We start from the raw sequence: 14,019 nt of genomic DNA, 5'->3' as shown, positions 1-14,019 counted from the left end.
GCATCACAGCGTCTGAGTGAATCAGAGAAGAAGGTCATCCGAGGACACGGTGGGCCCTTATGTAAAAATGAGTGCTGGGCTACAACTGTTTCTATCTAAAGCCTTTATTTTGTCACATATTAAGACATGTTTTGCTTGTAAATGATTGAAAATTCAGAAAACGTAAAACACAAAATTCAATAGTATTTGGGAAAAGATGGGAGTATAGTCGTAAATATTCTAGTGCTGGGCTACAACTGTTTAGCGTAGCCTCACTGCTATCTAAAGCCTTTATTTTGTCACATATTAAGACATGTTTTGGTTGTAAATGATTGAAAATACAGAATTCAGAAAAAGTCAAACACGAAATTCAATAGTATTTTGGGGAAAAAGTGGGAGTATAGTCGTAAATATTCTACGTAGTGCCGTCAACGCACATTGAAGCACGTTAACGCATGACGCGTTTCCATGACGACTGACCAGAAAAAGACGCGTGAAGTCATGTTTACGTGACTCCCGATTGTTAAAATTAGTCTAAAGTTACGCTAAACTTTAAAAACAGAGGCGCACATACGCAGTACACAGGTACGCTGGTTATTTGTAGCGCTGCTCTTTAATCGTTTAATAAACAGACCGCTCCAGTTCCACTGTAGGCGGCGCTAAAGGAGCTAACGCGGCTAACGGAGCAAACTGGTGATTGTTAAAACGAGTCTCTAAAGTAACGCTAAACATTAAAAATAGAGGCACACATGCGCAGTACACAGGTACGCTAACGTTATTTGTAGCGCTGCTCTTTTCCTTTAATAAACAGACCGCTCCGGTTCAACTGTAGGCGGCGCTTACGGAGATAAAGGAGCTAACAGAGCTAACTGGTAAACGGTGCCCTGGACTCGTGCGTTGAAAAATGTCTCCCAAACTTCAAAATAAGGATGTTTTTTTTAATGATTTTATTTGCGATACAGAGCAAATAAACCAGAAAAACAATGAATCAATTCGCAAACATCGATGATTCGAGTCACTGTGGACGTTAATACCACGAACGCTCTCTTTAATCTGGAGCTAATCTGGGTTTTTTATGTGCGAAATACTCAAAGCAGCTGAAGAATGAACATGAGGCATGAATATGTATTTCTTTTTATGTCAGTCACGTTGCTCTGAAGGCAGGATGTAAAATGCCACGCTGATGAATACAAGGAGGAAGGGGAGTTAGCGCCTCCTCCTCCTCCTCCTCCTCCTCCTCCTCCTCCTTCAGCGGTCAGCGTGGATACAAGAGGTTCTGTGGCTTGTATGCTTTAAGGGGATTACACATATCACAGGCTTCATGTCAGAGAAATTAGTGTCAGTTTCTCAAAGCGGCTCCTCCTCCTCCTCCTCCTTCGAGGACAATCGGATAAACAGACTTGTTGCTGTAGGACACTGTAGGACATGGTCGGAATAGTTTGAGCCTTGATAGAGCTGAATCTACAGCTTTCAGACCAGCCGTTATGTCCCGTGCTCTGTCGCCGCTCACGTCACCGCTCTGTGCCGCGCTGGCATTTTAAAGACAACAATGGCGCCTCAGATATGGGCAAACCTCTCCAGCTTTAATCAGTGTTGTTTTTGACAACCATCATAGATTTAGTCTTAGTCCTTTGGACGAAAATGCTTATTAGTTTTAGTCACAAATTTTTAGTCACTTCTATATGTGATAGTTTTAGTCTATATGTGATAGTTTTAGTCTAACACACTGTGAGCTCGCAGATTGGCTATTAAAACACACAAAGAGATGACCACGCCGTCACCGAATGTAAACTTGGCTAAACATGCTGGTAAACAAACACACACATAATGAATTGACGTTAGCGTAACAAAAGCTAACTTTAGCCACTGCTACTAACTACTGTGTCCAGTTATTGTCATGTCCTGCTTTCTTTCTGCCCCTAATTGAATCCATCTGTTTGTTGTTTGCTAACACTTTAGCATAAAGATCGCTAGCTTAAAATGCTAACGAGTCCACTTACCGAGCAGGAGTGTCTTGTCTCTGTCTTTGTTAAGAAGTACAGCCACAGTTCAGTCCTTCTGTGGGATTCCTTATCCATCGTCATTCAACGGTGAACACGCACACACACACACACCACTAACATTTTCGTTTCGTCAACGAAAACTCACACAAGTCTCGTCATGTTTTAGTCATCAAAGAGCCATGTTTATCTCGTCACCCTCTTGTTATTTTCGTGAAAAAAAGTGGCTTCATTGTTGTTTTTGTCATCGTTGAAGAAAATAACACTGGCTTTAAAGTGGACCTAGACCGGAAGTTCCAATTAAGGCTGTTTTTAGTGTGTATCTGCGACATTGTTTGCCTTGTTTATGAAGCCCTGAAGGTTCTAAACAAACAGATCAGCCACTGCTGAGAACGCTGTGTTTCATTGTAATCTCAGGCTCAGCGAGATCTCTGAAAAAACCCGGTCCGGTTACGTAAACACCGGTTCTCCGGAACAGCAGATCCTCCTGCTCCGGGCACTAGTCCGGGCACATCCGGTTGCGTACATTGAACCACAGAAGAAGAATAACGTCCGTTGTGGAGGTGTTTTTCACGAGCGACAGTGTCTTCTGACTCTGGGTCAAAGGTCGTCAAAGGGACTGCGACGGGGAGTCGTGAAGAAGCTATTTTTAAACACGGTTAAAACAATGTTTTGATAATGAGTAGCAGTGCATCCACCGTTCCAGAGGGGGGAGCTGAGAGAGTTGAGTCTCAAATCTCGCGGCTGGGAAACAGCGTCAGAAAAGAGAGATTTCTATCGTCTCGTTTACAGCAACTAGGAGGTTTTTGAGCATAAAAACAAGTTAATGTATGTAAGTAGACCCCCATAACTAACATATATGTACAACAGGACCACTCTATGTGAGCTTTAATGGAAACGACACACACAACATGGCCGTTTCCTCATTCGTGGATATTGTTTTCTTGGGTTTTTGAAGTGTTGAAGACATACAGTGTGTATGATTTAAGCCAGGGAGCGAGTGTTTCACAGCTCCGGCCCTCGCTCAGGCTCCGGCTCAGGCCCTCGCTCTGGGAGCATAGAGCAGCCATTGAGGCTGGAAATGCAAATGTTACAGTGGTGAAGCCCAGCAGCTGAAGCGCTATTCTGCTGTGGCGAGGGGGTGGAAGACTGGCTCTCTGTGTCTGTGCCACCCACAGACACACAACAGTCATCATTCTGACTCCATTCAAAGGAGGTGGTGATGGTGGTGGAGGGCTGATGGTGGAGATGCTAACTCTAGCTGTTCCTTGTGGATTTACTCGGGGAGGTCTGAGGGGCTAATTATGTCTCCGAGTCTCCACCATGCGTTGATTATAAATCCTGTCCTGACTGTTATTGCAGCAGGAACATGCCTTTAATACTGCTTTAAAGGTGTAAAATGAGATCGCTCGGACCGTTGTCTGAATTATTTAACACCTTGTCAGCAGTTTTTTTTTTTGTGTTCGGGAAAAAACATGCGTCACAAGCAGATTTTTTATTTTTTTTGCCACTTAACAAAAGGCTCGTCTTGTAAAATCAACACCTGCTTCATGTCGGTGTCAGACAGACATTATAACGTTCTCTCTCTGAACCAAAGTGTGTAGAGAAAATCAGGGATTTTAGCTGATGGAGACACCGCTGCCTCATTTGGTCAGTTTGTGTCACTGAAGGTTAATCTGACTGAATTATTCCACACAGCAAAACTCACAGATTAGTGAAGTGGATGAAGCACTGCTGGGTGCTGTTGGTTTTCTGCATGGAGTTTGGTCTGAGAGAATAAGCAGGTTCACAAACGTCTGTTTCTACACATTTAAACATGTTCTTAAAGGGATAGTTCGGAATTTTGGACATAAGACCTGTTTTCCAACTCAGCCGGTGTGATGGAGACGTCTGGAGACGTTTTCAAGAAATTTAATCTAGTTGCCGAGTTCGCTGATGCTATGGCTAGCGCAAGTCAATGATACAAGTTAGCATGGCATTAAAAACACTCATACCGACTCCACAGTGCACCCGAGGCAAATCGATTATAACGGCAGACTATCGATGTACATATCTGTGTTTGATAGAGTAATATTTGAAACAAAACTAACGTCGCATCGCATGGATTTTTGAGGGACTACTTTCTCCGGCAGCGGAATCAGTCGCTGCCGGAAGTATGACGCGCTGCTGCTGCTGCTGCTGAGACATAAATCCTTCAAATTGCAAGATTGGTTTTATTTCAAACATTCTATCAACACAGATATGTACATCTATAGTCTGCCGTTACAATCGATTTGCCTCAGGTGCACTGTGGAGTCTGTATGGAGTGTTTTTAATGCCATGCTAACTTGTATCATTGACTTGCGCTAGCCATAGCATCAGCGAACTCGGCAACTAGAAGAACTGAATGAAATTTCTTGAAAACATCTCCAGACGTCTCCATCACACCGGCTGAGTTGGAAAACAGGTCTTATGTTCAAAATTCCGAACTATCACTTTAAGTTTAAAGTATAGATTCATAGATCAGGTGAGTCTTGTTGTGAAGTGGCCTTGTGTGTGTGTGTGTGTGTGTGTGTGTGAGCGAGCGTCTGTCTGTCTGTCGTCGTCAGTGGAAAGTTGTCCAGACGTCTGGAGGAAAAACACACACAGTGTGTGTTTTTAAACGTGTGTGTGTGTGTGTGCAGTCAGGGGATGGATGTTTTCTCTTCAGTGTGGGACACGCTGTACTCTGCTCGGCAACCTGTCGCTGTGTTTGGGTGAATCATTTTCCTCTGTGTGTGTGTGTGTGTGTGTGTGTTTTGTCTCTCTCTCTTTACTCGGGATTTGTCGAGCGAACACACCGCGTTCGCCTGGTGTGTGATCGGTGGTAAAAAATAAAAAATAAAATGCTCCTTTCTTTTGTTTTATGTCCAAAACTCCTGGACAGAAGAAAGTGCCTATATTTAAATATGATGTAGAGTTATAGAAATAAAATCTATGCGACTGCCGATTAGAGCAGAACAATTCATTGAAATCTTACCGAAATCGCTGCAAATAATTATATTTAGATGAATTAAAGGCGCCATATGTAAGAATGTGGCCAAAAATAGTTACTACAGTCAAATATATATCGAGGTCTTTTAGATTTTCTGACGTGGTTGCTCGGCAGCAGAGACTCTACTGACTGCAATGATTGGTAGACGGCGGTAGGTGGCGCCACATGACGCCAAAACATGATTTCAAAACATAAACATGATTATATGAACATTATTCCTGAGTCTCTGTGACATATTAGGAGGATTTTGTGGCCAGTTGCTTTATATTTATTACATAATGCACCTTTAATGTCTGTGACCTATACACGTCTTCATATCACACAGTAATCCTTTAAAATTATGTCTGTTTGAATGAAGAAAAATGACAATAATGATGTAAAAATGACCATTTCCTCTGATATGGTGACTATCTCAATGATTTTTCGCTTGTTTATTTAGAACTGCAACTAAAGAAGAAGCCGAAACGATCAGAAATCTTCTTTTAAATCATACAAAAAAGCTTCAAACCGATGAATTGATCTTGTTTTTTTGTTTTTTTTTAAATGTGTTGTACAAATAAAATGGATCGGATTGAAAATAGTTGACGATTCGTTTAGAAATCGATGAAAACCCAAAACTCCTGGTACGTGGACGGAAAAAAGTGCCTGTATTTAAATATCATATATGATGTAGATTTATAGAAATAAATCGTAAATTTATCGAAATCGCTGCAATTTTCAAATCGCCGGATCTTTGATAAAGCTAAAATGTCTCTCAAAATATATTCTTAGATGAATTAATGTCCGTGCCCTACACATGTTTTATTCTACAGACTGAAGGGAACACAAATATCACACAGTAATCATTTTAAAATAATGTCTTTTTGAATGAAAAATGAGAATAATGAGGTACAAATGACGAATGAATGATGTTTAGAGCCAAAACTAACCATTTTTGTGACGATTAATCGAGTAATTTGGTTAGTAAATGTCAGAAAACGTCCACTAAGCAATATGATTTGGTTTTTAATAAGCAAAAAACTGAAAATATTCACATTTAAGAAGCTGAAACAATCAGAAATCTTGTTTTAATCCTGAAAAAACTGAAAATATTCACATTTAAGAAGCTGAAACAATCAGAAATCTTGTTTTAATCCTGAAAAAAGCTTCAAAACAATTAATCTATGATGGTAATCGATGAATCGAGTAACTGTTACAGCTCTACACTTGTCAATATTGAAGAAAAGTAAAACCCTTTGAACAGAAACATGATTTAAATTAAATAACTTAAGATCCTCATTGAAAAAGAAGTAAAAAAACAATAGAAGGAAGTAATCTCAGTGGGTAAAGTGAATTTAATCCTAATCCGCTCCCCGCTTTATTATTGATAATTGCTCTTTAAGGAAGCTTTGGCAGACGTTGAGTGGGCTCTTGTTGGCGACGTGCGCGTGGATTAGCAGAGCGTTTGCCAGAATCGTTTTTCTTTTCTTTTCCCGTAAGGAGATAATTACACAATCTTCACTTTCAAAGTGTGACAAAGAAGAAGAAGGAGCGTGGATCAGATCAGAGAGCGTGGAAGCAGAGCAGCAGACCTATGTACAACAAGAGGTTGTCATGTGAGCGACGCTGCTCGCTGAGCTGTAATTTCAGCGTCGTAGCTATGGCTACACACGCCGGGGCGGCGTGAGCGTGAATCGCACACACAGGTCCTGTTTTTAACAGGCAGTGAATGGATGAATTCTGCTGTGGGAGGTTCAGACAGAAGACCTCTGATATGATAGTCATCATCGGTATTTGGCACAAATAACAACAAATCAGTGGATCAGATAAATCAGTAAATGTCATTTAAATGGGTTTATTAAGCGCTGGCTGTAAAGACTGATGTCATGTGACCAGAATGTGAGTGAGGGACACAGCGAACATGTGAGATACGTCGAATTCCTGGATCCCCAAAGGTGAAAACGGACGCAAAATTGAGTTCCACCAAATTTCCCGAAACTCGGTGGGAAGATGTTATAGACTGAGAGGAACAAAAAAGTCGATCGTAACCATGGCCTCAACTCAACAGGAAGTCGGCCATTTTGAATCTTGGCGTCCCTACGTAAATGACTGAATGCGTCCGAGCGTGTTTGTCGTATATAAAAAACGCCAATTTGTGTTAGACGCATCAAAGATGGAAAGTTGTGGAAACAGTTTTGCGGACTCAAAACTGCGTGGGCCTGTGTTTTGGGCAAATATCGACCACTCGCCACGAAACAGGAAGTGCCCTATAACCTGCAAATTCCACCGAATTTTACGGAACTTGGTGGGAAGATGTTATAGACAAAGACGAAGAAAAAAGTCGACTGTAACCATGGCCTCAACTCAACAGGAAGTTGGCCGTTTGCAATTTTCTTTCCGTCCATTTTGGCAATTTGCATGCTACATAAATAAGCAAACTCGTCCAAGCGAGTTTGTCGCACTGATGTAAAGAATAAAACACGGCAATTTGTACGAGACACATCAAAGATGAAAAGTTGTCGAAATTCAGTTGTGCGGATTCAAAAAAGAATCCTCGTGGGCCACGGCAACCCTCCACGTTTTGGCGCAAATTTCAACCATTCGCCACAAAACAGGAAGTGCCCTATAACCTGCGGCATACGTTGAGTTCCACCGAATTTCCCGAAAATTGGTGGGAAGATGTTATAGACCGAGACGAGGAAAAAAGTCGACCGTAACCATGGCCTCAACTCAACCGGAAGTTATCCATTTGCAAATTTTTTAGCGTCTATTTTGGCGATTTGCAACCTACGACAACTGTTCTATTTTCGATCGATGTATGTGTCACTTCACATTCATTATTCGTGACATCTTGTGTGTTTTAAACGTGTCACACGGTGAATATTTAAGTCAGGAAAAAACACACGATAGCATATAATGTTTGTTTTTCCTCCTCAAACATCAAACCTTTCAGCCTGAAACCACACGATGCCACAGAATCATCATCATCATCCTCCTCGTCCTCCTCCTCCCACACACGTGTTGTGGTGTTTTAAACGCGTCATTGTCGGCGTCAGCGAACCACTTCACTCTCGGCCATAAACACTCCTCTTCCTCTGTGTGTTTTTGCTGCTGCTGCTGCTGCACAAAGCTTACCTCATCCTCTGTGCTTTGAATCCACAAGTGTGTGTGTGTGTGTGTGTGTGTGTGTGTGTGTGTGTGTGTGTGTGTGTGTGTGTGTGTGTGTGTGTCGTCAGGGAAACATTACCTCAGCCCGCCGCGTCCTGGACTCGTCGTCTGCGATCATTAGCATTAATTGACGCAGATTCAGTTTTTTTTATTAAAGACAGAATGAATCCTGCCATGAAGCAGATGTTTAGGATGATTCTAATGTTTATTATTTGCAGAAAAACATAATGCGGGTGAGAGATTTTCTGAACTGCTGTGCATAAACCAAAAAAAAACAAAAAAAAAACAGTTTTAATTAACATTCCTGACGTTTATTGATGCATCATGGTTTAAAGCAGCAGGGGGAAATAAAATGTCCTCCATCATTTATCTGCATTATCTCAGACTGACCTGGTGTCATGAGAGTGAATGAGTCTAATGTTTTCATTCATGTGTGCAATTGTGGGCAAATAACAGTGATTTGTTTGTTAGATTTATGGTTTTTTTGGTGCATGAAAGGAGGGAAAAAGTCTTCCACACCTTCTAATTTATGAAATGACCTTAAACACTATACGTTTAATAACCAAAATTAAGGTTTTAGACAGTTTTCAGCTTCTTAAATGTGAATATTTTCTGGTTTCTCATCATTGAAACTGCGTAATTTGGGTTTGTGGACATCGTTTCCAAGATTTTTCAACATTTTCTGACATTTTGCAGACCAAACAAACACTCTATACGTCGAGAAAATACTTTGTCCGTGAACATGTGAGATACGTTGAATTCCTGGACCCCCAAAGGTGAAAACGGACGCAAAATTGAGTTCCACCAAATTTCCCGAAACTTGGTGGGAACATGTTATAGACTAAGAGGAACAAAAAAGTCAATCGTAACCATGGCCTCAACTCAACGGGAAGTCAGCCATTTTGAATATTGGCGTCCCTACGTAAATGACCGAACGCGTCCGAGCATTTGTCGTACATAAAAAAAAAACACGCCAATTTGTTCTAGACATCGTTTCCAGGTTTTGATCCATGATTTGTCAACATTATCTGACATTTTGCAGACCAAACAAACACTCTATACGTCGAGAAAATAATTTGTCACCCTCTAATTTATGAAATAACCTTTAAAGCAATAAATTTAATCACAAAAATACAACTTTTAGACACTTACATTAGTCAGTCAAGTAGTTTTTTTGAACAAAAATTAGATTTTTCGGCCTCTTAAGCGTCATCTTTTCAACATTTTCAGACATTTTAAAAACCAAACAAAATCAACGCATTGATACGTTATTAAAATAATCATTAGTTGAGGCCCTAAAACTGTCCTTGACACCCTGTGATTTATGAAAACAATACATTGGATCACAAAAATAAAAGTTTTAAACACTTATAGTGCTGCAACAATTAGTCAATTAATCAGTTTGAGTGTTTTTTTTAATCAAAATGTAGATTTTTCAGCTTCTTAAATGTGAATATTTTTTGTTTTCTTTTCTCCGTATGATAAATAAAGTTTGTGGACAAAAGATGACATTTGAGAACATGATTATTTCAACAACAACTTATCGATTAAACTAGAAAATAATCGGCAGATTACTCTGTTATGAAAAATAATCATTATTTGCAGCCCTGGACTTTTAGTCAATTACTTAAATATTGAGCTGTTATGTGAACTTTTAAAGGATTATTTGCAAAATATGATGTCAATCTTTGCGTGACAGCACCAAATCCAAAACTCTGATGATTAAATGCTGGTTTTATGACTGAAAACAGAAGATATTTTCATAAAGCGTACTTTTCTGCACTCCGTGAAGACGAATCAAACCTCATTTATATGAAAACGCAGACACGACAAACTGATGAAGACGTGAAGTGGGGAAAATTGACTCAAAGTTCCTGCTGATGCTGATGCTGATGCTGATGCTGCTGCTGCTGCTGATGCTGAAGCTGAAGCTGAAGCTGATGCTGATGCTGATGCTGATGCTGATGCTGAAGCTGAAGCTGAAGCTGATGCTGATGCTGATGCTGATGCTGATGCTGAAACTCGGCCGCATTATAAAACACTCTCCTTAAGCAGCTTCACCGTCGTTTACCTCATCACTTTAAGTGGAGAATAATGATAAAAAAGCACCGTGTAGATGAAGTGAACAGGCAGCACACACACACATACACACACACACATAACACACACACACACACACACACACACACACACACACACACACACACACACACACACACACACACACGAAAGTAATGGCTTCACTTTAAGTCCACCAATAAATGACATGTTAAACGAGTGTGTGGTGAGGGTTTCTAATGTGTGTTTGTGTCCGTCATCCTCACACACACACACACACACACACACACACGCACTCGCACACTCACCGAGTCACACCCACCCACACACACTCTCCTGCACACACACACACAGATTTATAGCAGCCTACGCGTTTCTCTTCTCTCTAACAGAGTTTCATAAAAGCCTTTGCAGATTCACATTAAAATGACTTTATTGATCACAATTTACAGCTTTTCTGTCCACACACACACACACACACACACACACACACACACACACAGTTAAAAATGATTAAAAAAAATGTCAAGGGAAGTCACAATAATACACAAAAAAGACCAATAAATTAGCAATACATCAAAGAAGAGGTTCCAAATGTTAAAAATCTGCTTTATTTGTATAGCACATTTTATAAACAACAAAGTTACCAAGGTGCTGCACACCAGATACCAAATGATAAAATAAAGTTATAAATTAAAAGTTAAAATACAGTTAAAAGCATATAAAAGGCAAAGACCATTACCCTAAGATCAGATAACACACTAAGAAATAGAAAAATACAGTAAAAGAGAAACACAACTCTCACGCTATATTAAAAGTGTGTGTGTGTGGGTGTGTGTGTGTGTGTGTGTAGCAGCCTGATTACACAAGGAATAAATAACTTAATAAACAGCAACAAATCAGAATCGGAAATCAGTTTCTGTCACATTTTATTTTGAAAATATTGTCAGAAGTTGATTTACAATAGACAGAATGATTATTTTAATCTAAACACTACATTTTTCCCATAACTGTTTTTTTTTTTTTAAGCTTTTAACCCTTAAAATAGCTCTCAAACACATCACAAACAAATCACATTTCCTTAAATTTTATTTTTAATTTTATTTTATTTAAGGACATTTACAATAACGTTAAATATATATTATTTGTGCCATAATATTAAATAACCACTCTTAGAATAACTCTCAAACACTCTAAAATCACATTTCCTTACATTTTATTTTGAAAATATCATCAGAAGTTAATCCAGAATATGCATAGAATGATAATTGTAATCTAAACAGTACATTTTTTTCCATAATTGTTAAAAAACCCTTTGCGTTAAACTCTTAAAATAGCCCTTAAACACTCTAAAAAATCACCTTTATTTACATTTTATTCAAAAACATGTCATTGTTGGTCATTTAAATCCTGTATTATGATAAAAACAGTGTAAAATTGAATAAACAAAAACAATAACTGGTTATTTTTATAGATTTTTTTTTTTATGTTGTCGTGGCAACGAGAGCAGAGCAGTTAAAGATTTAAACTCAGAGATTAACTCACTGATCCTGAAAGAACTCCAGTTTATTTGAGTTTACAAAACTCTGCTGTGGATCCAGAGAAAAGAGAATAAAGACCAACTCCAGCATAGAGAGGCTGAGTAAACGTGGTCTGGACTCTGTGGATCAGAGTCATGGTGTCAGAGACTCTGTAGAAGGACAGAAGACCTGCTCTGTGGTCCAGGTAAACTCCCACTCTGGAGACGACAACATCTGAGACTTTAGTCCTGATGCTGTTGTGAACAAACTCACAACCGTTTAGGTCACAATCTAAAGCCCAAGATTTGTCATTGAATCCAAATTCACATTCATCTGATCTCCCTGATCTGCTGATGTTCTTGTACGTCACTGCTACATAAACTCTTCCTCTTCCTCTCCACTCCACCTCCCAGTAACAACGTCCACTCAGACTCTCTTCACTCAGGACCTGCTGATAATCAGTGAATCTGTCTGTGTGATCAGGATAAGACTGAGCTTTTTTCATAAATGTCACTTTTCTGTTTCCCTCAGATAAAAACAGATGTTTGTTTACTGTGTTTGGATCCAGTTTGATTTTCTGTGAATATCTGAGGAACTCAGCTCTGGTCTTTGGTTCTGGTTCTGGTCCTGGTTCTGTCAGTAAAACATCTGCTTCAGCCACAGCCAGTGAGATGTTTGTCCACGTCTGGGTCAGGACGTCCTTCAGTAGATCTCTGAGCTTCACCACAGCTGCTGTCACGTCCTCAAAGTGTCTCAGAGGACGGACGTTGATGGTGGACGAGTGTGTAGATGGACTGAGTGCTGACAGTGAGCCGTAGTTGAGGAGAAACTGGTTGTGGTCGTGTGTGAGTGAGAGCTGCTTCAGTTCAGCTTCTCTCTTCTTCAGCTCAGTCTTCTCCTGCTGAAGCTTCTTCTCAGCGTCTCTGACTCGACTCACTTCAGTTTCCTTCTTGGATCTGATCTGCTGCTTCACCTCAGAGCTTCTCGTCTGCAGGAGCTTTATCACCTCAGTCAAGCTCTTGTCAGTGTCCTTCATGGCTTTATCAGCAGAGAGATTCAGAGCCTTCACCTGCTGTTGAAGCACCTTCACGTCTCTGTCTATGTCCTGGACTCTCTGCTGGACTTCTTCTTGACTCAGATCCAGTTGTCTCTGCTTCTGCTTCCTCTCTGCTGCAGCTGAGACTGTGTCGTGGTCTTTATGTTGGTCCACAGAGCAGAGATAACAGATACACTGATGATCAGTGCGGCAGAACAAGTCCATCATCTTACCGTGAAGAGGGCAGATGTTCTCCTGGAGGTTCTTGGAGGGCTCCACCAGCTTGTGTCTCTTAAATGCAGGTGATTGATGATGAGGCTGGAGATGTTCCTCACAGTAAGAGGCCAAACAATCCAAACAGGACTTGAGAGCTTTCAGTTTCCTGCCAGTGCAGACATCACAGGCCACATCTTCAGCTCCAGCATAGCAGTGATGAGCAGGAGCAGCGTGGAGTCCAGTCTTCTTCAGCTCCTCCACTAAATCTGCTAACATGATGTTCTTTAAGAGTTTAGGCCTCGGCTTGAAGGCCTCTCTACACTGAGGGCAGCTGTAGATCCTCTTCACGTCCTCTGTGTCCCAGTGGTCTTTAATACAGTTCATACAGAAGCTGTGTCCACAGCTGAGAGACACCGGATCCTTCAGAAGATCCAAACAGATGGAACAAGAGAGAGTTTCTCTGTGCAGCTGAACTCCTGCCATTTCACCAACGTCTGTGACTTTCTCTTCCTCATAAATGGAACAGGTTTGAGCTTTGACCTCAACAACATGTGACGCAGCAGTGGGCGGAGCCTGTTAGATCTGGCTCTTCTCCACCTGTTGGCTCCTCCTCCTCCTGTTGTCAAACTGCAGGTGTGAGGGGGAGGGAACCAGGAAATGTGAGCGGATGGAGCCACTCCCACTCTGACATGGAGTGACCTCCGAGTGTGTGTGTGGGCGACGCTATCTGTGATTTAGTGTGCATATGTGTGGGCAGGTGTCATGTTTTGTGTGTGTGTGTGCGTGTGCGTGTGTGTGAGCGTGTGTGTGAGAGTGGATTATAGCAGGGTGTCGAGGTCATTCCCTGCTGACTCATGACTCTCGTCGTTACAGAGCCGCTCTGGTGTTTATTCTCTGAATGTCACAACTGTTTTCACAGGCAGAACACACACACACACACACACACACTGATTCATATCTGTGTGTGTGTGTTTTACCGGGGCTTGAAATCCTTGAAAGTGCTTCGATATTTGCATAAACGAGCAGCTTATTAATTCTGCCGTTATGCAA

General features: G+C 40.8%; 2 protein-coding genes across 5 annotated transcripts in view; one reads left to right on the top strand and one right to left on the bottom strand.

Annotated features, from left to right (window-relative positions):
* The window catches only part of LOC310943466 (muscleblind-like protein 2a), a 72,285-nt gene that overhangs the window by 27,696 nt on the left and 30,570 nt on the right, over positions 1–14,019 (top strand). The window lies entirely within an intron of this gene.
* LOC310943465 (tripartite motif-containing protein 16-like) lies at positions 11,764–13,452 on the bottom strand (the record flags this gene model as incomplete). Its single annotated transcript, XM_083909036.1, has 1 exon — positions 11,764–13,452. One exon carries the CDS (start codon positions 13,450–13,452, stop codon positions 11,764–11,766), a length of 1,689 nt encoding a protein of 562 aa, XP_083765162.1.

This window comes from Microchirus variegatus (assembly GCF_963457635.1).
Source record: "Microchirus variegatus genome assembly, chromosome: 22".
NCBI lineage: Eukaryota > Metazoa > Chordata > Actinopteri > Pleuronectiformes > Soleidae > Microchirus > Microchirus variegatus.
This window is presented reverse-complemented; position numbering and strand designations above follow the sequence as displayed.